Below are 25,048 nucleotides of genomic sequence, written 5' to 3' on the forward strand. Positions count from 1 at the left end.
ATTCATTTTCCGCCCTTTTTCTCCCCCATTTTCCCCCATTTTCCCCCTTTTTTTCTCCAATTCTCCCCCCCCCTTTTTTCTCCATCTTTTCCCCATTTTCCCCATTTTCCCTCCTCTTTCTCCCCCATTTTCCCCCATTTTCCCCCTTTTTTCTCCATTTTTTCCCCCTTTTTTCTCCATTTTTCCCCATTTCCCCCCATATTCCCCCATTTTTTCTCCATTTTCTCCCCATTTACCCCGCTTTTTTCACCATTTTTCTCCATTTTCCCCCCATTTCCCCCCATTTTTCCCCCTTTTTTCACCATTTTTCTCCAGTTTCCCCCCATTTCCCCCCATATTCCCCTCATTTTTCTCCATTTTTCCCCATTTACCCCCCTTTTTTCACCATTTTCCCCCCATTTCCCCCCATTTTTCCCCCTTTTTTCTCCATTTTTCCCCCTTTTTTCTCCATTTTTTCACCATTTATCTCCATTTTTTCACCATTTATCTCCATTTTTTCACCATTTTTCTCCATTTCCCCCCCATTTCCCCCCCATATTCCCCCATTTTCCCCCCATTTTTCCCCATTTTCCCCCCTTTTCCCCCCGTTTTTCCCCATTTTCCCCCCTTTTTTCTCCCCCATTTTCCCCCTTTTTTCACCATTTTTCCCCATTTCCCCCTTTTTTCTCCATCTTTTCCCCATTTTCCCCATTTTCCCTCCTCTTTCTCCCCCATTTTCCCCCATTTTCCCCCCTTTTTTCTCCATTTTCCCCCCTTTTTTCTCCATTTTTTCACCATTTTTCTATATTTTTCCCCATTTCCCCCCCATTTTTCCCCATTTTCCCCTATTTTCCCCCTTTTTTCTCCATTTTTTCCCCCTTTTTTCTCCATTTTCCCCATTTCCCCCCATATTCCCCCATTTTTTCTCCATTTTCTCCCCATTTACCCCCCTTTTTTCACCATTTTTCTCCATTTTCCCCCCATTTCCCCCCATTTTTCCCCCTTTTCTCTCCATTTTTTCACCATTTCTCTCCATTTTTCCCCCATTCCCCCCTTTTCCAGGCGTGTATTCCCAGGATTACGGCCCCCAGTTCTCGCACTGCAACGGCAGCGCCTGGAACCCCGCGGGCAGCGGCCTCTCCTACGAGGATTTCCCCTTCCCCATTTTCCTCCTGGAAGACGCCAACGAGACCCAAGTGATCAAAGAGGTGCCTGGAAAAGCGGGAATGGGGCTGGAATGGGGCGGGAATGGGGCGGGAATGGGGAAGGGAATGGGGCGGGAATGGGGCGGGAATGGGGATGGGAATGGGGCGGGAATGGGGCTGGGAATGGGGCGGGAATGGGGCGGGAATGGGGCTGGGAATGGGGATGGGAATGGGGATGGGAATGGGGCGGGAATGGGGCTGGGAATGGGGCGGGAATGGGGATGGGAATGGGGATGGGAATGGGGATGGGAATGGGGCTGGGAATGGGGCGGGAATGGGGCTGGGAATGGGGCTGGGAATGGGGCGGGAATGGGGTGGGAATGGGGCGGGAATGGGGCGGGAATGGGGAAGGGAATGGGGAAGGGAATGGGGCGGGAATGGGGCCGGGAATGGGGCGGGAATGGGGATGGGAATGGGGCTGGGAATGGGCCGGGAATGGGGCGGGAATTCGGCGGGAATGGGGAAGGGAATGGGGCGGGAATGGGGCGGGAATGGGGCTGGGAATGGGGCCGGGAATGGGGCCGGGAATGGGCCGGGAATGGGGAAGGGAATGGGGCTGGAATGGGGCGGGAATGGGGCTGGGAATGGGGCGGGAATGGGCCGGGAATGGGGCTGGGAATGGGGCCGGGAATGGGGCCGGGAATGGGCCGGGAATGGGGCGGGAATGGGGCGGGAATGGGGCTGGAATGGGGCCGGGAATGGGGATGGGAATGGAGCGGGAATGGGGCGGGAATGGGGTGGGAATGGGGGCGGGAATGGGGCCGGGAATGGGCCGGGAATGGGGCCGGGAATGGGCCGGGAATGGGGATGGGAATGGGGCTGGGAATGGGGCTGGGAATGGGGCTGGGAATGGGGCCGGGAATGGGGCGGGAATGGGGCTGGGAATGGGGCGGGAATGGGGATGGGAATGGGGCTGGGAATGGGGCCGGGAATGGGGCTGGGAATGGGGCGGGAATGGGGCGGGAATGGGGCTGGAATGGGGCGGGAATGGGGCTGGGAATGGGGCGGGAATGGGCCGGGAATGGGGCTGGGAATGGGGCCGGGAATGGGGCCGGGAATGGGCCGGGAATGGGGCGGGAATGGGGATGGGAATGGGGCGGGAATGGGGAAGGGAATGGGGCGGGAATGGGGCCGGGAATGGGGCCGGGAATGGGGCGGGAATGGGGCGGGAATGGGGCTGGGAATGGGGCCGGGAATGGGGCGGGAATGGGGCGGGAATGGGGCGGGAATGGGGAAGGGAATGGGGCGGGAATGGGGCCGGGAATGGGGCGGGAATGGGGTGGGAATGGGGCCGGGAATGGGGAAGGGAATGGGGCGGGAATGGGGTGGGAATGGGGCGGGAATGGGCCGGGAATGGGCCGGGAATGGGGCGGGAATGGGGCTGGGAATGGGCCGGGAATGGGGAAGGGAATGGGGCGGGAATGGGGCGGGAATGGGGCGGGAATGGGGCGGGAATGGGGTGGGAATGGGGCGGGAATGGGCCGGGAATGGGGCCGGGAATGGGGCCGGGAACGGGGCTGGGAATGGGGCGGGAATGGGGCGGGAATGGGGCTGGGAATGGGGCGGGAATGGAGCCGGAAATGGGGCCGGGAATGGGGCGGGAATGGGGCCAGGAATGGGGCGGGAATGGGGCGGGAATGGGGCCGGGAATGGGGATGGGAATGGGGCGGGAATGGGCCGGGAATGGGGCGGGAATGGGGCGGGAATGGGGATGGGAATGGGGCGGGAATGGGGCCGGGAATGGGGCGGGAATGGGGCGGGAATCGCTTCCCGCCAGGAATTTGGGGCTTTTGACTCGGGAATCTGCAAGAAAATGCCAAAAGATCGGTTAAAATCCGTTGAAAATCCTTAAAAATCTATAAAAAACCTGTAGAAATTTGTGAAAATCCATTAAAATCCATTAAGAATCTGTAAAACTCTCTTAATAATCTATAAAAATCCATTAATAATCCATAAAAATCCATTAAAAATTGGGTGAAAATCCATAAAAAACCTATAAAAATCCATAAAATTCCATTAAAAATCTATAAAAATCCATAAAAAACCTTGTACAAATCCATAAAAATTCATTAAATATCCATTAACAATCCATTGGAAATCTGTAAGAATCTGTGAAAATCCGTTAGAAATACATTAAAATCCATTTAAAACTTTTAAAAAACCATTAAGAATCTTTCAAAGCTTATGAAACTTGATTTAAAATGCGTTTTAAAAACTTGTTAAAAATTCGCTAAAAATACATGATTTTTTTAAATAACTTTTAAAAATGCTTCAAAATTTCGGGAAAAATCCATTAAAAACCAATTAAAAACTCCTAAAAAACCCATTTTAAATGCCAAAAAAATTCCAAAAAAACCACTAAAAAACCCCAAAAAACCCCACTAAAAATCCCCCAAAAATTCCAAAAAACCCACTAAAACTCCCCAAAAAATTCCAAAAAACCCCACTAAAAATTCCAAAAAAATTCCAAAAATCCCCAAAAAATTCCAAAAAAAATTCCAAAAACCCCACTAAAAATTCCAAAAAACCCCACTAAACATCCCCAAAAATTCCCAAAAAACCCACTAAAAATCCCAAAAAAATTCCCAAAAAACCCACTAAAAATCAAAAAAAAATCCATAAAACCCCACTAAAAATCCCTAAAAATTTTTTAAAAATCCCCAAAAAATTTCAAAAAACCCACTAAAAATCCCCGAAAAATTCCAAAAAACCCACTAAAAATCCAAAAAAAATTCCAAAAAACCCCACTAAAAATTCCCCAAAAATTCCAAAAAAACCCACAAAAATCCCCAAAAAATTCCAAAAAACCCACTAAAAAACCCAAAAAAAACCCACTAAAGATCTCCAAAAAATTCCAGCAAACCCACAAAAAATCCCCAAAAAATTCCAAAAAACCCTACTAAAAATCCCCAAAAAACCCCACTAAAAATCCCCAAAAGGTTCCAAAAAACCCCTCTAAAAATCCCCAAAAAATTCCAAAAAACCCCACTAAAAATCCCTGAAAAATTTCAAAAAACCCCACTAAAAATTCCAAAAAGCCCCACTAAAAATCCCCCAAAAATTCAAAAAAAACCCACTAAAAACCCTCAAAAAATTCCAAAAAGCCCCACTAAAAATCCCCAAAAAAACCACTAAAAATGCCACAAAAAATTCCAAAAACCCCACTAAACATCCCCAAAAAATTCCAAAAAACTGCACTAAAAATCCCCAAAAAATTCAAAAAACCCCACTAAAAATCAAAAAAAAAATTCCAAAAAACCCCACTAAAAATCCCCAAAAATTCCAAAAAAACCCACTTAAAATCCCCAAAAAATTCCACAAAATCCCCCAAAAATTCCAAAGAACCCCACTAAAAATCCCCCAAAAATTCCCAAAAAACCCACTAAAAATTCCAAAAAGCCCCACTAAAAATCTCCTAAAAATTCCAAAAAAACCCACTAAAAACCCCCAAAAAATTCCAAAAAGCCCCACTAAAAATCCCAAAAAAAACCACTAAAAATCCCACAAAAAATTCCAAAAACCCCACTAAACATCCCCAAAAAATTCCAAAAAACCCCACTAAAAATCCCCAAAAATTCCAAAAAACCCCACTAAAAGTCAAAAAAAAATTCCAAAAAACCCCACTAAAAATCCCCAAAAATTCCAAAAAAACCCCACTTAAAATCCCCAAAAAATTCCACAAAATCCCCCAAAAATTCCAAAGAACCCCACTAAAAATCCCCCAAAAATTCCCAAAAAACCCACTAAAAATTCCAAAAAGCCCCACTAAAAATCCCCTAAAAATTCAAAAAAAACCCACTAAAAACCCCCAAAAAATTCCAAAAAGCCCCACTAAAAATCCCAAAAAAAACCACTAAAAGTCCCACAAAAAATTCCAAAAACACCACTAAAAGTCAAAAAAAAATTCCAAAAAGCCCCACTAAAAATCCCCAAAAATTCCAAAAAACCCCACTAAAAGTCAAAAAAAATTTCCAAAAAACCCCACTAAAAATCCCCAAAAATTCCAAAAAAACCCCACTAAAAATCCCCAAAAAATTCCAAAAAAAACCCCTAAAAATTCCAAAAAAATTCACTAAAAATCAAAAAAAAATTCCAAAAACCCCACTAAACATCCCCAAAAAATTCCAAAAAACCCACAAAAAATCCCCAAAAAAATTCCAAAAAACCCACTAAAAATCCCAAAAAAATCCAAAAAAAACCGCACTAAAAACCCCCCAAAACTTCCGAAGAACCCCACAAAAAATCCCCAAAAAATTCCAAAAAATCCCAAAAAAATCCCCAAAAATCCCCAAAAAATTCCAAAAACCCTCCTAAAAACCCCCAAAAATCCCCGACCCCCTGCAGCCTGGTTTTCCGTGGGATAACCCCCAGCTCTGACCTTTTCCATGGGTTTTTTTCCCCAGTGTTACCGCGCTCACAACGTCCCTCAGGAGGGCTCGGCGCCGCAGTTCCCGCTCTGCGCCATGCAGCTGCTGGCCCACATGCACGCGGCCGCCAGCACCGTCACCTGCATGAGGCGCAGCTCCCTGCAGAGCACCTTCAGCATCAACCCAGGTGGGCTTCTCCCGCTTTTCCAGGAATTCCGGGAAAAAAATTCCCTCAGGAATTCCGTTTTTCCCCTGGTTTTTAGCAGATTTTGCTCAGCCGCGGCACCAAAAGTGCTCCTTTTTTGCCTCATTCCCGCTGTGATCCCAATTCCTGGAACGTTCTCCTCTCTTCCCAGAGATTCCTTGGGATCCCCTGCTGGATTCCAGCCTGAATCCCATCAATTCCTCCCTTTTTTCCAGAAAAATTCCCTCAGGAATTCACTTTTTCCCCTCAAATGGAGCAGATTTTGCTCAGCCGCAGCACCAAAAGTGCTCCTTTTTTGCCTCATTCCCGCTGTGATCCCAATTCCTGGAACGTTCTCCTCTCTTCCCAGAGATTCCTTGGGATCCCCTGCTGGATTCCAGCCTGAATCCAATCAATTTTTCCCTTTTTTCCAGAAAAATTCCCTCAGGAATTCCATTTTTTCCCCTCAAATGGAGCAGAATTTGCTCAGCAGCAGCACCAAAAGTGCTCCTTTTTTGCCTCATCCCCGCTGTGATCCCAACTCCTGGAAGGTTTGTTTCACTTCCCAGAGATTCTGTGCACCTGGAGGATCCTGAATCCCATCAATTCCTGTCAATTTTCCAGAAAAATTCCCTCAGGAATTCCATTTTTCCCCTGGGTTTTTAGCAGATTTTGCTCAGCGGCAGCACCAAAAGTGCTCCTTTTTTGCCTCATTCCCGCTGTGATCCCAATTCCTGGAACGTTCTCCTCTCTTCCCAGAGATTCCTTGGGATCCCCTGCTGGATTCCAGCCTGAATCCAATCAATTCCTCCCTTTTTTCCAGAGAAATTCCCTCAGGAATTCCATTTTTCCCCTGGTTTTTAGCAGATTTTGCTCAGCAGCAGCACCAAAAGTGCTCCTTTTTTTCCTCATCCCCGCTGTGATCCCAACTCCTGGAAGGTTTGTTTCACTTCCCAGAGATTCTGTGCACCTGAAGGATCCTGAATCCCATCAATTCCTGTCAATTTTCCAGAAAAATTCCCTCAGGAATTCCATTTTTCCCCTGGTTTTCAGCAGATTTTGCTCAGCCGCGGCACCAAAAGTGCTCCTTTTTTTCCTCATTCCCACTGTGATCCCAACACCTGGAACGTTCTCCTCTCTTCCCAGAGATTCCTTGGGATCCCCTGCTGGATTCCAGCCTGAATCCCATCAATTCTTCCCTTTTTTCCAGAGAAATTCCCTCAGGAATTCCATTTTTCCCCAGGTTTTTAGCAGATTTTGCTCAGCAGCAGCACCAAAAGTGCTCCTTTTTTTCCTCATCCCCGCTGTGATCCCAACTCCTGGAAGGTTTGTTTCACTTCCCAGAGATTCTGTGCACCTGGAGGATCCTGAATCCCATCAATTCCTGTCAATTTTCCAGAAAAATTCCCTCAGGAATTCCATTTTTCCCCTGGTTTTCAGCAGATTTTGCTCAGCGGCGGCACCAAAAGTGCTCCTTTTTTCCCTCATTCCCGCTGTGATCCCAATTCCTGGAACGTTCTCCTCTCTTCCCAGAGATTCCTTGGGATCCCCTGCTGGATTCCAGCCTGAATCCCATCAATTCCTCCCTTTTTTCCAGAAAAATTCCCTCAGGAATTCACTTTTTCCCCTCAAATGGAGCAGAATTTGCTCAGCGGCAGCACCAAAAGTGCTCCTTTTTCCCTCATTCCCGCTGTGATTCCAGCTCCAGGAATGTTTTCCTCTCTTCCCAGAGATTCCTTGGGATCCCCTGCTGGATTCCAGCCTGAATCCCATCAGTTCTTCCCTTTTTTCCAGAGAAATTCCCTCAGGAATTCCATTTTTCCCCTGGTTTTCAGCAGATTTTGCTCAGCCGCGGCACCAAAAGTGCTCCTTTTTTCCCTCATTCCCGCTGTGATCCCAATTCCTGGAACGTTCTCCTCTCTTCCCAGAGATTCCTTGGGATCCCCTGCTGGATTCCAGCCTGAATCCCATCAATTCCTCCCTTTTTTCCAGAAAAATTCCCTCAGGAATTCCATTTTTCCCCTCACGTGGAGCAGAATTTGCTCAGCGGCAGCACCAAAAGTGCTCCTTTTTCCCTCATTCCCGCTGTGATCCCAATTCCTGGAACGTTCTCCTCTCTTCCCAGAGATTCCTTGGGATCCCCTGCTGGATTCCAGCCTGAATCCCATCAATTCTTCCCTTTTTTCCAGAGAAATTCCCTCAGGAATTCCATTTTTCCCCTGGTTTTCAGCAGATTTTGCTCGGCGGCAGCACCAAAAGTGCTCCTTTTTTTTCCTCATTCCCGCTGTGATCCCAACTCCTGGAACGTTCTCCTCTCTTCCCAGAGATTCCTTGGGATCCCCTGCTGGATTCCAGCCTGAATCCAATCAATTCTTCCCTTTTTTCCAGAAAAATTCCCTCAGGAATTCCATTTTTCCCCTGGTTTTCAGCAGATTTTGCTCAGCGGCAGCACCAAAAATGCTCCTTTTTCCCTCATTCCCGCTGTGATCCCAATTCCTGGAACGTTCTCCTCTCTTCCCAGAGATTCCTTGGGATCCCCTGCTGGATTCCAGCCTGAATCCAATCAATTCTTCCCTTTTTTCCAGAAAAATTCCCTCAGGAATTCCATTTTTCCCCTGGTTTTCAGCAGATTTTGCTCAGCCGTGGCACCAAAAGTGCTCCTTTTTTTTCCTCATTCCCACTGTGATCCCAACTCCTGGAACGTTCTCCTCTCTTCCCAGAGATTCCTTGGGATCCCCTGCTGGATTCCAGCCTGAATCCCATCAATTCTTCCCTTTTTTCCAGAAAAATTCCCTCAGGAATTCCATTTTTCCCCTGGTTTTTAGCAGATTTTGCTCAGCCGCGGCACCAAAAGTGCTCCTTTTTTGCCTCATTCCCGCTGTGATCCCAATTCCTGGAACGTTCTCTCTTCCCAGAGATTCCTTGGGATCCCCTGCTGGATTCCAGCCTGAATCCAATCAATTCTTCCCTTTTTTCCAGAGAAATTCCCTCAGGAATTCCATTTTTCCCCTGGTTTTTAGCAGATTTTGCTCAGCAGCAGCACCAAAAGTGCTCCTTTTTCCCTCATTCCCGCTGTGATCCCAACTCCTGGAACGTTCTCCTCTCTTCCCAGAGATTCCTGCTGTGATCCCCTGCTGGATTCCAGCCTGAATCCCATCAATTCTTCCCTTTTTTCCAGAAAAATTCCCTCAGGAATTCCATTTTTCCCCTGGTTTTTAGCAGATTTTGCTCAGCCGCGGCACCAAAAGTGCTCCTTTTTTGCCTCATTCCCGCTGTGATCCCAATTCCTGGAACGTTCTCTCTTCCCAGAGATTCCTTGGGATCCCCTGCTGGATTCCAGCCTGAATCCCATCGGTTCTTCCCTTTTTTCCAGAAAAATTCCCTCAGGAATTCACTTTTTCCCCTGGGTTTTTAGCAGATTTTGCTCAGCGGCGGCACCAAAAGTGCTCCTTTTTCCCTCATTCCCGCTGTGATCCCAATTCCTGGAACGTTCTCCTCTCTTCCCAGAGATTCCTTGGGATCCCCTGCTGGATTCCAGCCTGAATCCCATCAATTCCTCCCTTTTTTCCAGAAAAATTCCCTCAGGAATTCACTTTTTCCCCTCAAATGGAGCAGAATTTGCTCAGCCGCGGCACCAAAAGTGCTCCTTTTTCCCTCATTCCCGCTGTGATTCCAACTCCTGGAACGTTCTCCTCTCTTCCCAGAGATCCCTTGGGATCCCCTGCTGGATTCCAGCCTGAATCCAATCAATTTTTCCCTTTTTTCCAGAAAAATTCCCTCAGGAATTCCATTTTTCCCCTGGTTTTTAGCAGATTTTGCTCAGCGGCGGCACCAAAAGTGCTCCTTTTTCCCTCATTCCCGCTGTGATCCCAATTCCTGGAACGTTCTCCTCTCTTCCCAGAGATCCCTTGGGATCCCCTGCTGGATTCCAGCCTGAATCCCATCGATTCCTCTCTCTTTCCCATGGATTTCGGGCCGGAATTCCCAGCGGAATTCCCTTTCCCCCTTTCTCCTTGGAGCCCTGCCAGCCTCTGGAATGTTCCCCTCTGTTCCCAGAGATCGTCTGCGATCCCCTCCTGGATTACAACGTCTGGAGCTCCCTGCATCCCATCAATTCCTCGGGAAAGGTGGATCCCGAGCAGCAGCTGATCCTGGCGGCCACACGGGTGCGTCCCCTCGGAAAATCCCGGGAAAATCCTGGGAAAATCCCAGGAAAAGCCCAGGAAAAGGGAATTGCTTTCCCTGAACAGAATTCCCGGGGGTTTTGGCTGGGATCAGTGGGGAATTCCTGGGGTTTTTTGGCTGGGATTGGGGCTGCATTGGCATTCCTGGTGGTTCTGGGTGGGATCCATGCAGAATTCCCAGTTTTTGGGTGGGATCCGTGCAGAATTCCCAGGTTTTGGGTGGGATCGGGGCTGGATTGGCATTCCCAGTTTTTGGATGGGATCCCTGCCGGATTCCTGGGGTTTTGGGTGGGATCCGTGCAGAATTCCCGGGATTTTGGGTGGGATCCCTGTGGAATTCCCAGGTTTTTGGGTGGGATCAGGACTGGATTGGCATTCCCAGTTTTTGCATGGAATCCCTGCAGAATTCCCAGTTTCTGGGTGGAATCCCTGGAGAATTCCCAGTTTCTGGGTGGGATCCGTGCAGAATTCCCAGGTTTTGGGTGGGATCGGGGCTGGATTGGCATTCCCAGGTTTTGGATGGGATCCCTGCCGAATTCCTGGGGTTTTGGGTGGGATCCAGGCAGAATTCCCGGGGTTTCTGGGTGGGATTGGGGCTGGAATTCCCAGGTTTTTGGGTGGGATCAGGACTGGATTGGCATTCCCAGTTTTTGCATGGAATCCCTGCAGAATTCCCAGTTTCTGGGTGGGATCCCTGCCGAATTCCCAGTTTCTGGGTGGGATCCCTGCAGAATTCCCAGTTTCTGGGTGGGATCCCTGTGGAATTCCCAGGTTTTTGGGTGGGATCAGGACTGGATTAGCATTCCCAGTTTTTGCATGGAATCCATGTTGAATTCCCAGTTTTTGGGTGGGATCCCTGCAGAATTCCCGGGATTTTGGGTGGGATCCCTGCCGAATTCCCAGTTTCTGGGTGGGATCTGTGCAGAATTCCCAGTTTCTGGGTGGGATCAGGACTGGATTGGCATTCCCAGTTTCTGGGAGGGATCCCTGTGGAATTCCCAGTTTCTGGGTGGGATCAGGACTGGATTGGCATTCCCAGTTTCTGGGAGGGATCCCTGTGGAATTCCCAGGTTTTGGGTGGGATCGGGGCTGGATTGGCATTCCCAGTTTTTGGATGGGATCCCTGCCTAATTCCTGGGGTTTTGGGTGGGATCCCTGCAGAATTCCCGGGTGGGATTGGGGCTGGAATTCCCAGGTTTTTGGGTGGGATCAGGAGTGGATTGGCATTCCCAGTTTTTGCATGGAATCCATGTTGAATTCCCAGTTTCTGGGAGGGATCCCTGTGGAATTCCCAGGGTTTGGGTGGGATCGGGGCTGGATTGGCATTCCCAGTTTTTGGATGGGATCCCTGCCGAATTCCTGGGGTTTTGGGTGGGATCCCTGCAGAATTCCCGGGATTTTGGGTGGGATCCGTGCAGAATTCCCGGGATTTTGCATGGGCTCCCTGTGGAATTCCCAGTTCCTGGGTGGGATCCCTGTGGAATTCCCAGTTTCTGGGTGGGCTCCCTGTGGAATTCCCAGTTTCTGGGAGGGCTCCCTGTGGAATTCCCAGTTCCTGGGAGGGATCCCTGTGGAATTCCCAGTTTCTGGGAGGGCTCCCTGTGGAATTCCCAGTTCCTGGGAGGGCTCCCTGCCGAATTCCCCGTTCTTCCCTGGCGCCCCCGTGCCCTTCCCGCCTTTCCGGCGCCGCTGACCCCGGCTCTTCCCGCTTTTCCAGCTGGACAGCCACTCGTTTTTCTGGAACGTGGCTCCCGGCGCCGAGGCCTCCGTGGGCTCCTTCGTGGCGCTGCTGGCGGCGGCCGAGGCGCTGCAGGCGGCTCCGGGCTCCCAGCAGCTCCCCAGAAACGTCCTGTTCGCCTTCTTCCAGGGGGTGAGAGCCTCGGGATCGCCCCTGGATCCCTGGGATCACCCCCTGCATCCCTGGGATCACCCCTTGGATCATTGGGATCACCCCCTGTATCCCTGGGATCACCCCCTGGATCCCTGGGATCACCCCCTGGATCACTGGGATCACCCCCTGCATCCCTGGGATCACCCCCTGGATCCCTGGGATCACCCCCTGGATCCCTGGGATCACCCTTGGATCACTGGGATCACCCCCTGGATCCCTGGGATCACCCCTTGGATCACTGGGATCGCCCCTGGATCACTGGGATCGCCCCCTGGATCCCTGGGATTGCCCCCTGGATCCCTGGGATCACCCCCTGCATCCCTGGGATCACCCTTGGATCCCTGGGATCACCCTTGGATCACTGGGATCGCCCCCTGCATCCCTGGGATCACCCTTGGATCACTGGGATCACCCCTGGATCCCTGGGATCACCCCCTGCATCCCTGGGATCGCCCCTGGATCACTGGGATCACCCTTGGATCCCTGGGATCGCCCCCTGCATCCCTGGGATCGCCCCCTGGATCCCTGGGATCACCCCCTGGATCCCTGGGATCACCCTTGGATCACTTGGATCACCCCCTGCATCCCTGGGATCACCCTTGGATCACTGGGATCACCCCTGGATCCCTGGGATCACCCCCTGCATCCCTGGGATCGCCCCTGCATCCCTGGGATCACCCCTTGGATCCCTGGGATCACCCTTGGATCACTGGGATCACCCCTGGATCCCTGGGATCGCCCCTTGGATCCCTGGGATCGCCCCCTGGGTCCCTGGGATCACCCCCTGGATCCCTGGGATCACCCCCTGGATCACTGGGATCGCCCCTTGGATCCCTGGGATCACCCCTGGATCACTGGGATCACCCTTGGATCACTGGGATCGCCCCCTGGATCCCTGGGATCGCCCCCTGGATCACTCGGATCACCCTTGGATCACTGGGATCGCCCCCTGCATCCCTGGGATCGCCCCCTGGATCCCTGGGATCACCCCCTGGATCACTGGGATCACCCCCTGGATCCCTGGGATCGCCCCTGGATCACTGGGATCACCCCCTGGATCCCTGGGATCACCCCCTGGATCCCTGGGATCACCCTTGGATCACTGGGATCACCCTTGGATCACTGGGATCACCCCCTGGATCACTGGGATCACCCCTTGGATCACTGGGATCACCCTTGGATCACTGGGATCACCCCCTGGATCACTGGGATCACCCCTTGGATCAGTGGGATCACCCTTGGATCACTGGGATCACCCCCTGGGTCCCTGGGATCACCCCCTGCATCCCTGGGATCACCCCCTGGATCCCTGGGATCACCCCTTGGATCCCTGGGATCACCCTTGGATCACTGGGATCGCCCCCTGGATCCCTGGGATCACCCCCTGCATCCCTGGGATCACCCTTGGATCCCTGGGATCGCCCCTGGATCCCTGGGATCACCCCCTGCATCCCTGGGATCACCCTTGGATCACTGGGATCACCCCTGGATCCCTGGGATCACCCCCTGGATCACTGGGATCACCCTTGGATCCCTGGGATCACCCCTTGGATCACTGGGATCACCCTTGGATCCCTGGGATCGCCCCCTGGATCCCTGGGATCGCCCCCTGGATCACTGGGATCACCCCTGGATCACTGGGATCACCCTTGGATCCCTGGGATCACTCCTGGATCACTGGGATCACCCCCTGGATCACTGGGATCACCCCCTGGATCACTGGGATCACCCCTTGGATCACTGGGATCACCCCCTGGATCACTGGGATCACCCCCTGAATCACTGGGATCACCCCTTGGATCACTGGGATCACCCCCTGGATCCCTGGGATCACCCCCTGGATCACTGGGATCACCCCTTGGATCACTGGGATCACCCCCTGGATCACTGGGATCACCCCCTGAATCACTGGGATCACCCCTTGGATCACTGGGATCACCCCTGGATCACTGGGATCACCCCTGGATCACTGGGATCACCCCCTGGATCACTGGGATCACCCCTTGGATCACTGGGATCACCCTTGGATCACTGGGATCACCCCCTGGATCACTGGGATCACCCCTTGGATCACTGGGATCACCCCCTGGATCCCTGGGATCACTCCCAGATCCCGGATCAGCCCTTGGGAACGGCTTTTCCCAGATTTCTGGCTGGGAGTGGCTCCCGTTCCATTTTTTTTTCCTTTTCCCTGTTTTTAACTTTTCCTTTCATTCCCTTCTTTTTTTTTTCCCCCTTTTTTCCTTTTTTCTTTTTTTTCTCTCGTTTTTCTCTTCATTTTCCTTCATTTTCTTCATTTTCCTTGCCTTTCATTCCCTTCTTTCTCCCTTTTTTCCCCCTTCCCCCTCTTTTTTCCTTTTTTCCCCCTTTTTCCCCCTTTTTCCCCTTTTTTCCCCTTTTCCCTCCCTTTTTTCTCCTTTTTTCCCCCTTTTTTCCCTTTTTTCTACCTTTTCCCTCTTTTCTCCCCTTTTCCCCCCTTTCCTCCCTTTTTCCCCTTTTTCTCCTTTTTTCCCATTTTTTCTCCTTTTCCCCCTTTTTCCCGCTTTTTCCCCCCTTTTTCCACTTTTCCCCCCTTTTTTTCCTTTTTTTCCCTCTTTTTCCCCCCTTTTTCCACTTTTTTTCCTTTCCTTCCCTTTTTTCCCTTTTTCCCTCTTTTTCCCCTTTTTCCCTTTTTATTCCCTTTTTTCCCCCTTTTTTCCTTTTCCTTTTCCCTTTTTCTTCTGTTTTTTCCTTGTTTCTTCCTTCCTTTTTTTTTCCTTTTTTTCCCTTTTTTCCCTCCCCTTTTCCCTCCCCTTTTCCCTCCTCTTTTCCCTCCTTTTCCCCCCAATTCCGGGAATTTCCCCTTTTCCAGGAGACCTTCGATTACATCGGCAGCTCCCGGATGGTTTTTGACATGGAGCAGGAGAAATTCCCGCTGCGCCTGGAGAACATCGGAGCCTTCCTGGAGCTCGGCCAGGTGGGAAAACCTCGGGAAAACCTTGGGAAAATCCCGGGGAAACCTCGGGAAAACCTTGGGAAAATCCCGGGGAAACCTCGGGAAAATCCTGGGAAAAGCTCGGGAAAACCTCTGGAAAATCCCGGGGAAACCTCGGGAAAACCCCTGCGAAAAACCTTGGGAAAAGCTCAGGAAAACCCCGGGAAAACCTTGGAAAAACTTCAGGAAAAGCTCAGGAAAACCCTGGAAAAACCTCGGGAAAACCCTGGGAAAACCTCGGGAAAACCCCGGGAAAACCTCAGGAAAATCCCGGGAAAACCCCGGGAAAACTTCAGGAAAACCTCGGGAAAACCTCAGGAAAACCCCGGGAAAATCCCAGGGAAACCTTGGGAAAACTTCAGGAAAACCTTGGGAAAACCTTGGGAAAAACCTTGGGAAAACGTTCCCAGGGATCCGCCAGCCTGCGATTCCCACCCAGGGGCCCGGAATTCCCTGGAATTCCCATCCTGGGGCTGATTTTTCCCAGAATTTCCCATCCCAGCTTTGATTTTTCCCTGGAATTCCCATCCTGGAGCTGATTTTTCCCAGGAATTCCCATCCTGGGGCTGATTTTTCCCAGAATTTCCCATCCTGGGGCTGATTTTTCCCAGAATTTCCCATCCCAGCTTTGATTTTTCCCTGGAATTCCCATCCTGGGGCTGAGTTTTCCCAGGATTTCCCATCCCAGCTTTGATTTTCCCTGGAATTCCCACCCAGGCTTTGATTTTTCCCCACAATTCCCATCCCAGCTTTAATTTTTCCTGAGAATTCCCATCCTGGAGCTGATTTTTTCCTGAGAATTCCCATCCTGGGGCTGATTTTTCCCAGGATTTCCCATCCCAGCTTTGATTTTTCCTGCAATTCCCATCCTGGGGCTGATTTTTCCTGAGAATTCCCATCCTGGGGCTGATTTTTCCCGGAATTCCCATCCCAGCTTTAATTTTTCCCTGGAATTCCCATCCTGGAGCTGAGTTTTCCTGGGAATTCCCATCCTGGGGCTGAGTTTTCCCCACAATTCCCATCCCAGCTTTGATTTTTCCTGGGAATTCCCATCCTGGGGCTGAATTTTCCCTGGAATTCCCATCCTGGGGCTGATTTTTCCTGGAATTCCCATCCTGGGGCTGAATTTTCCCTGGAATTCCCATCCCAGCTTTAATTTTTCCTGAGAATTCCCATCCTGGAGCTGATTTTTCCCTGCAATTCCCATCCTGGGGCTGATTTTTCCCAGAATTTCCCATCCTGGAACTGATTTTTCCCTGCAATTCCCATCCTGGGGCTGAGTTTTCCCGGATTTCCCCTCCCTCGATGTTTTCCAGGTCTCTCTCCGGAACGACTCCGTGCTCTGGATGCACACGGATCCCGTCTCCCGCCAGAACCACTCCGTGGAAACTCAGGTGACCTCCCCCTGGGAATCCCATCCCAAGAACCCCAGGATGATCCCAAATTCCCTTTTTCAGGAATATTCCTGCCAAAATTCCGGGATTTTTAACAGGATTTCACCTTTTCCAAGGGAATTCCATCCCAAAATTCCAGGATTTCCCACAGGATTTCACCTTTTCCAAGGGAATTTCCATCCCAAAATTCCGGGATTTTCTGCAGGATTTCACCTTTTCTGAGGGAATCCCATCCCAAACCCCCGGGCTGATCCCAAATTCCCTTTTCCAGGAATATTCCTGCCAAAATTCCGGGATTCTTAACAGGATTTCACCTTTTCCAAGGGAATTCCATCCCAAAATTCCGGGATTTCCCACAGGATTTCACCTTTTCCAAGGGAATTTCCATCCCAAAATTCCGGGATTTTCCGCAGGATTTCTCCTTTTCCGAGGGAATCCCATCCCAAGAACCCCAGGATGATCCCAAATTCCCTTTTCCAGGCATTTTCCACCCAAAATTCCAGGATTTCCCACAGGATTTCACCTTTTCCAAGGGAATTTCCATCCCAAAATTCCGGGATTTCCTGCAGGATTTCTCCTTTTCCGAGGGAATCCCATCCCAAGAACCCCAGGATGATCCCAAATTCCCTTTTCCAGGAATATTCCTGCCAAAATTCCGGGATTCTTAACAGGATTTCACCTTTTCCAAGGGAATTTCCATCCCAAAATTCCGGGATTTTCCGCAGGATTTCACCTTTTCCAGACATTTTCCATCCCAAAATTGTGGGATTTCCCACAGGATTTCTCCCTTTCCGAGGGAATCCCATCCCAACCCCCCGGGCTGATCCCAAATTCCCTTTTCCAGGCATTTTCCACCCAAAATTCCGGGATTTCCCGCAGGATTTCTCCTTTTCCGAGGGAATCCCATCCCAAGAACCCCGGGATGACCCCAAATTCCCTTTTTCAGGAATATTCCTGCCAAAATTCCGGGATTTTTAACAGGATTTCACCTTTTCCAAGGGAATTCCATCCCAAAATTCCAGGATTTCCCGCAGGATTTCACCTTTTCCAAGGGAATTTCCATCCCAAAATTCCGGGATTTCCTGCAGGATTTCTCCTTTTCCGAGGGAATCCCATCCCAAACCCCAGGATGATCCCAAATTCCCTTTTCCAGGCATTTTCCACCCAAAATTCCAGGATTTTTAACAGGATTTCACCTTTTCCAAGGGAATCTCTTCCTCTCCCAATTCCCACTGGGAATCCCATCCCAAGAACCCCAGGATGATCCCAAATTCCCTTTTCCAGGCATTTTCCACCCAAAATTCCAGGATTTCCCACAGGATTTCACCTTTTCCAAGGGAATTTCCATCCCAAAATTCCGGGATTTTCTGCAGGATTTCACCTTTTCTGAGGGAATCCCATCCCAAACCCCGGGCTGATCCCAAATTCCCTTTTCCAGGCATTTTCCTGCCAAAATTCCGGGATTTTTAACAGGATTTCACCTTTTCCAAGGGAATTTCCATCCCAAAATTCCGGGATTTCCCGCAGGATTTCACCTTTTCCGAGGGAATCCCATCCCAAGAACCCCAGGCTGATCCCAAATTCCCTTTTCCAGGCATTTCCCACTTAAAAATTCCAGGATTTCCTGCAGGATTTCTCCTTCCCCCGCAGCCCCAGCTGATCCCAGCTGATCCCGGCTGATCCTGGATCCTGGCAGATCCCGGCTGATCCCGGCTGATCCCAGCTGATTCTGGCTGATCCCAGATCCCGGCTGATCCCAGCTGATCCCAGATCCCAGCTGATCCCGGCTGATCCCAGCTGATCCCAGCTGATCCCAGATCCCAGCTGATCCCGGCTGATCCCAGCTGATCCCTGATCCTGGCTGATCCCAGCTGATCCCGACTGATCCCGGCTGATCCCATGTCCCAGCAGATCCCAGCTGATCCCAGCTGATCCCAGATCCTGGCAGATCCCAGCTGATCCCAGCTGATCCCATGTCCCGGCTGATCCCATATCCCAGCTGATCCTGGCTGATCCCAGCTGGTCCCAGCTGATCCCGGCCGATCCCGGCCGATCCCAGCTGATCCCAGCTGATCCCGGCGGATCCCGGCGGATCCCGGCTGATCCCAGCTGATCCCAGATCCCAGCTGATCCCGGCAGATCCTGGCTGATCCCAGCTGATCCCTGATCCCGACTGATCCCAGCTGATCCCAGTGGATCCCGGCTGTCCCCAGCTGATCCCAGCGGATCCCAGCTGGTCCCAGCTGATCCCAGATTCCCGTTCCCTCCAGCTCCAGGCTCTCCTGGCCGCTCTGCTCAACTCCAGCTCCGGCTCCGGCGTTTCCCTGCAGGAGCCGGGATTTTCCCAGCCCCTCCCCCCCTCGTCCTTGCAGCGCTTCCTGCGCTCGCGGCGCCTCCCGGGCGTGGTGCTCAGCGACCACCGGGCGGCCTTCCGGAACAGGTAACGCCGGGCAGAGAACGGGCACAAAACGGGCACAAAACGGGCACAAAACGGGCACAAAACGGGCAGAGAACGGGCAGAGAACGGGCAGAAAACCGGCAGAAAACGGGCACAAAACGGGCAGAAAACGGGCACAAAACGGACACAAAACGGGCACAAAACGGGCACAAAACGGGCAGAAAACGGGCAGAAAACGGGCACAAAACGGGCAGAAAACGGGCAGAAAACGGGCACAAAACGGGCAAAAAACGGGCACAAAACGGGCACAAAACGGGCACAAAACGGGCAAAAAACAGGCAGAAAACGGGCAAAAAACGGGCAGAAAACGGGCAGAAAACGGGCAAAAAACGGGCACAAAACGGGCACAAAACGGGCAGAAAACGGGCAGAAAACGGGCAAAGAACGGGCAGAAAACGGGCAGAGAACGGGCAAAAAACGGGCAGAGAACGGGCACAAAACGGGCAGAAAACGGGCAGAAAACGGGCAGAGAACGGGCAAAAAACGGGCACAAAACGGGCACAAAACGGGCAGAAAACGGGCAGAAAACGGGCACAAAACGGGCAGAAAACGGGCACAAAACGGGCACAAAACGGGCAAAAAACGGGAATTCCGGGAGGGCTGGGAGGGCTGGGAATGCTGGGAATGCTGCGACGGGGAAAAAAACAGGAATACCAGGAGTTCCGGGAGTTCTGGGAGGGCTGGGAATGCTGCGACGGGGAAAAAAACGGGAATTCTGGGAGTGCTGGGAGTGCTGGGAATTCCGCAATGGGTAAAAAACTGGGAATTCCAGGAGTTCTGGGAGTGCTGGGAATGCTGGGAGTGCTGGGAGTGCTGGGAATGCTGCAATGGGTAAAAAAACGGGAATTCCGGGAGTTCCAGGAGTTCTGGGAGTGCTGGGAATGCTGGGAATTCCACAATGGGTAAAAAAATGGGAATACCAGGAGTTCCAGGAGTTCTGGGAATGCTGGGAGGGCTGGGAATGCTGCAACGGGTAAAAAAATGGGAATTCCGGGAGTTCCAGGAGTTCTGGGAGTGCTGGGAATGCTGGGAATGCTGCGATGGGTAAAATAAACTGGGAGTGCTGGGAATTCTGCAATGGGTAAAAAACCGGGAATTCCAGGAGTTCCAGGAGTTCTGGGAGTGCTGGGAATGCTGGGAGGGCTGGGAGGGCTGGGAATGCTGCGACGGGGAAAAAAACGGGAATACCAGGAGTTCCGGGAGTTCTGGGAGTTCTGGGAATGCTGGGAGTGCTGGGAATGCTGCAATGGGTAAAAAAACGGGAATTCCGGGAGTGCTGGGAGGGCTGGGAGTGCTGCGATGGGTAAAAAACTGGGAATTCTGGGAGTGCTGGGAGTGCTGCAATGGGTAAAGAAATGGGAATTCCAGGAGTGCTGGGAGGGCTGGGAATGCTGCAACGGGTAAAAAAACGGGAATTCCGGGAGTTCCAGGAGTTCTGGGAATGCTGGGAGTGCTGCAATGGGTAAAAAAATGGGAATACCAGGAGTTCGGGAGTTCTGGGAGTGCTGGGAGTGCTGGGAATGCCGGGAATGCTCGGAGGAGCGCGAGGGAATCGCTCGGACAGGCGAGAGAATTCCGGCTTTTTTTTGGGAAGCCATTCCTGGCTCGGAGCCCGGCGGCGCCGGAGCCGCAGCTGCGATTCCAGAGGCTGCTCCCGGCGCTTTCCCGCTTCTCTTTTTGGGATCGTTCCAATTCCAGGGGTTTTTGGTTTTTTGCCTGACCCCGCCTGACCCCGATCCGGCTTTTCCGCAGGAATTCTCGGATCCGGAGCGGGAATGGTGGAGGGATCGGCCTTTCCCGAATTCCCGGAGTTCCCAGAATTCCTGGAATTGTTCCATTCCCAGCCTGGGATGTTGGGATCTCAACGATCCCAATCCATGGGCAGGGACATTCCTGGGATCCTGGGGTGCTTCCAGGGATGGGAAATCCGTGGGAAATCTGTGGGAAATCCATGGGAAATCCGTGGAAAATCCATGGGAAATCATGGAAAATCCATGGAAAATCCATGGGAAACCCATGAAAAAATCCATGGAAAATCCGTGGGAAACCCATGGAAAATCCATGGGAAATCATGGAGAATCTATGGGAAAACCCTGGAAAATCCATGGAAAACCATGGAAAATCCATGAAAGATCCATGGAAAATCCATGGAAAATCTGTGGAAAATCCATGAAAAATCCATGGGAAACCATGGGAAATCCATGAAAAACCCATGAAGAAATCTCTGGAAAATCCATGGAAAATCCACGGAAAATCCATGGGAGAACAATGGAAAATCCATGAAAAATCCATGGAGAATCCATGAAAAATCCATGAAAAAATCTATGGAAAAACCACGGAAAATCCATGGGAAAACAATGGAAAATCCATGAAAAATCCATGGAGAATCTATGAGAAAACGATGGAAAACCCTGAAAAATCCATGGAAAACCCTGGAATATCCATGGAATTCCCCGGGCCAGCCTCTCCCCGCTCTCTCCGGGAATTCTTGCCCGATATCCTGCCCGGAATTCCCATTTTTCCACCTCCATCCCTTCCCCTTTTCCTGCTGCTCCCACTCCCCATGGAATTCCCACCTCCGGCTTCCCTGGATCCCCTGAAAATCCTGGAATGGGCCCTGGGATCTCCCCTTTCCCGCCTTTTCTCATTTCCTGGGAATCTCCGCAGGGAGGAGCTTCCCTAAATCCCAAATCCCAGTTCCGGGATCCCTTTGGGATCATCCCAGCTTTCCTGGGAATGTCAAGGGCCTCGGGAATCTGGGAATCCCAGCTGGAATTGCTTTGGAATTCCGGCTGGCATCAGCCATTAATGAGCAATTAATCATTAATTAATGACCATTCTCAACTCCCAGCATTCCCAAATCCCAGCTTTTGCCTTGGATCCCTCCAATCCCACCGGGAATTTTCCTTCCCTCATTTTCCCATGGAATGGGCTCCGGAATTCCAAGCAGAGCCAGGAAAAATCCCTGGAATTCCAAGCGGAGAAGCTTTGGAAGAGCCAATTCCAACCCATCCTCGGGAATTCCTCGGGAATTCTTCGGGAATTCCTCGGGAATGGGCAGCGCTCGGAGCCCTTTTCCAGCGGGGATTTTTTCCCTCTGGGCTGGAATTGCCGGAATTCCCAGATTTTGCCCTGGTTTCGTTCCCAGGTATTTCCAGAGCATCTACGACACCGCCGAGAACATCGGGATCCGTTATCCCGAGGGATTGACGCCCGAGGAGCAGCTGGAATTCGTCACCGACACGGCCAAGGTGGCCGGGAGCCGGGAATTCCTGGGAGCCGGGAATTCCTGGGATTCGGGAGCCGGGAATTCCTGGGATTTGGGAATTCCTGGGATTCGGGAGCCGGGAATTCCTGGGATTTGGGAGCCGGGAATTCCTGAGATTCAGGATCCGGGAATTCCTGGGATTCGGGATCTGGGAATTCCTGGGATTCGGGATCTGGGACTTCCTGAGATTCGGGATCTGGGAATTCCTGGGATTCAGGATCTGGGAATTCCTGAGATTCGGGAATTCCTGAGATTCGGGATCTGGGAATTCCTGAGATTCGGGATCTGGGAATTCCTGAGATTCGGGAATTCCTGAGATTCAGGATCTGGGAATTCTTGGGATCCGGGATTCAGGAATTCCTGGGATTTGGGATCTGGGAATTCCTGGGATTGGGGATCTGGGAATTCCTGAGATTCGGGAATTCCTGAGATTCGGGATCTGGGAATTCCTGAGATTCGGGATCTGGGAATTCCTGGGATTCGGGATCTGGGAATTCCTGAGATTCGGGAATTCCTGAGATTCGGGATCCGGGAATTCCTGGGATTCGGGATCTGGGAATTCCTGGGATTGAGGATCCGGGAATTCCTGGGATTTGGGAGCCAGGAATTCCTGGGATTCGGGATCTGGGAATTCCTGAGATTCGGGATCCGGGAATTCCTGAGATTCGGGATCTGGGAATTCCTGGGATTCAGGATCTGGGAATTCCTGAGATTCGGGATCTGGGAATTCCTGGGATTGGGGATCCGGGAATTCCTGGGATTGGGGATCTGGGAATTCCTGGGATGCAGGATCTGGGAATTCCTGAGATTCGGGAATTCCTGAGATTCGGGATCCGGGAATTCCTGGGATTCGGGATCTGGGAATTCCTGGGATGCAGGATCTGGGAATTCCTGAGATTCGGGATCCGGGAATTCCTGGGATTCGGGATCTGGGAATTCCTGGGATTCAGGATCTGGGAATTCCTGGGATTCAGGATCTGGGACTTCCTGAGATTCGGGATCTGGGAATTCCTGGGATTCAGGATCTGGGAATTCCTGAGATTCGGGATCTGGGAATTCCTGAGATTCAGGATCCGGGAATTCCTGAGATTCGGGATCTGGGAATTCCTGGGATGCAGGATCTGGGAATTCCTGAGATTCGGGAATTCCTGAGATTCGGGATCCGGGAATTCCTGGGATTCAGGATCTGGGAATTCCTGGGATGCAGGATCTGGGAATTCCTGAGATTCGGGAGCCGGGAATTCCTGGGATTCGGGATCTGGGAATTCCTGGGATTCGGGATCTGGGAATTCCTGGGATTCGGGATCCGGGAATTCCTGAGATTCGGGAATTCCTGAGATTCGGGATCTGGGAATTCCTGGGATGCAGGATCTGGGAATTCCTGGGATTCGGGATCTGGGAATTCCTGAGATTCGGGAATTCCTGGGATTCGGGATCTGGGACTTCCTGGGATTCGGGATCTGGGAATTCCTGAGATTCAGGATCTGGGAATTCCTGGGATTCGGAATCCGGGAATTCCTGGGATTCGGGATCTGGGAATTCCTGGGATTCGGGATCTGGGAATTCCTGAGATTCGGGATCCGGGAGGGGGATGGGGAAAGGTGGGAAAGGCATTTGGGAATGGGGAGAGGGAGGGAAATTCTGGGAAAAGGGCTGGGAATGAATCCCGAGGGGTTTGGGAACGGGGCAGGAGCGTGGGAGGAGAGGGGGGAAAGCTTTGGGGGAAAGGCCGGGAATGGCCCGGAATGATCCGGGAATGGCCCGGAATGATCCCGGCTCTTTTCCCAGGAAGGGCCAGGGCTGATCCCGCCCTTTTCCCGCTCTTTTCCTGGGAATGATCCGGGTCTTTTCCTGGGAATGGCCGGGAATGATCCGGGAATGATCCCGGCTCTTTTCCCGCTCTTTTCCTGGGAATGGCCGGGGCTGATCCCAGCTCTTTTCCCGCCCTTTCCTGCTCTTTTCCTGCTCTTTCCCGCTCTTTTCCCGCTGCTTCCCAGGAATGTTCGGGGCTGATCCCGGCTCTTTTCCCGCCCTTTCCCGCCCTTTTCCCGCCCTTTCCTGCCCTTTTCCCGGGAATGTTCAGGGTTGATCCGGGCTCTTTTCCCGCCCTTTTCCCGCTGTTTCCCGGGAATGGCCGGGCCTGATCCCGCCCTTTCCCGCCCTTTTCCCGGGAATGCTCAGGGCTGATCCCGTTCTTTTCCTGCTGTTTCCTGGGAATATTCAGGGCTGATCTGGGCTCTTTTCCCGCCCTTTCCCGCCCTTTTCCCGGGAATGTTCGGGGCTGATCCCGCCCTTTTCCCGGGAATGTTCGGGGCTGATCCCGTTCTTTTCCCGGGAATGTTCGGGGCTGATCCCGGCTGTTTTCCCGCCCTTTTCCTGCCCTTTTCCCGCCCTTTTCCCGGGAATGCTCGGGGCTGATCCCGCCCTTTTCCCGGGAATGTTCGGGGCTGATCCCGGCTGTTTTCCCGCCCTTTTCCTGCCCTTTTCCCGCCCTTTTCCCGGGAATGTTCGGGGCTGACCCCGTTCTTTTCCTGGGAATGGTCGGGGCTGATCCCACCCTTTTCCCGGGAATGCTCGGGGCTGACCCCGTTCTTTTCCCGGGAATGCTCGGGGCTGATCCCGTTCTTTTCCCGGGAATGTTCGGGGCTAATCCCGTTCTTTTCCCGGGAATGCTCGGGGCTGATCCCGCCCTTTTCCCGGGAATGCTCGGGGCTGACCCCGCCCTTTTCCCGGGAATGCTCGGGGCTGAGCCCGCCCTTTTCCCGCCGTTTCCCGCAGGCGCTGGCCCAGGTGGCCACGCTGCTCGCCCGGGCGCTGTTCAGGCTCGCCGGGGGAACCGAGGGCACCGAGAGCATCCGGGCGGATCCCAAAACGGTGGGAACGGAGCCTGGGAATGCTGGGAATGCTGGGAATGCTGGGAAGGGAGACTGGGACTGCTGGGAATGGAGACTGGGAATGCTGGGAGTGCTGGGAATGGACACTGGGAGTGCTGGGAATGGAGACTGGGAATGCTGGGAATGGAGACTGGGAGTGCCGGGAACAGAGATTGGGAATGCTGGGAATGGACACTGAAAGTACTGGGAATAGTGGAAATGGAGACTGGGAATACTGGGAATAGCAGGAATGCTGGGAACAGACACCAGG

At 51.9% G+C, this 25,048-nt stretch overlaps 1 protein-coding gene across 3 annotated transcripts in view; it reads left to right on the top strand.

Moving 5' to 3' along the window:
- The window catches only part of NCSTN (nicastrin), a 51,869-nt gene that overhangs the window by 13,245 nt on the left and 13,576 nt on the right, over window positions 1-25,048 (top strand). The window contains exons 5-13 of one of the 3 annotated variants that reach the window (XM_082298514.1): window positions 1,042-1,187; window positions 5,588-5,738; window positions 9,792-9,901; window positions 11,637-11,789; window positions 14,662-14,766; window positions 16,101-16,178; window positions 18,449-18,618; window positions 21,785-21,887; window positions 24,683-24,778. In XM_082298514.1, coding sequence (XP_082154640.1) covers window positions 1,042-1,187; window positions 5,588-5,738; window positions 9,792-9,901; window positions 11,637-11,789; window positions 14,662-14,766; window positions 16,101-16,178; window positions 18,449-18,618; window positions 21,785-21,887; window positions 24,683-24,778 — 1,112 coding nt within the window. The remainder of the gene's footprint in view (window positions 1-1,041; window positions 1,188-5,587; window positions 5,739-9,791; window positions 9,902-11,636; window positions 11,790-14,661; window positions 14,767-16,100; window positions 16,179-18,448; window positions 18,619-21,784; window positions 21,888-24,682; window positions 24,779-25,048) is intronic. The other 2 variants (XM_082298513.1, XM_082298515.1) reach the window with 2 other exon arrangements.

Source organism: Coloeus monedula (genome assembly GCF_965178545.1).
Source record: "Coloeus monedula genome assembly, chromosome: 29".
Classification (NCBI taxonomy): Eukaryota; Metazoa; Chordata; class Aves; order Passeriformes; family Corvidae; genus Coloeus; species Coloeus monedula.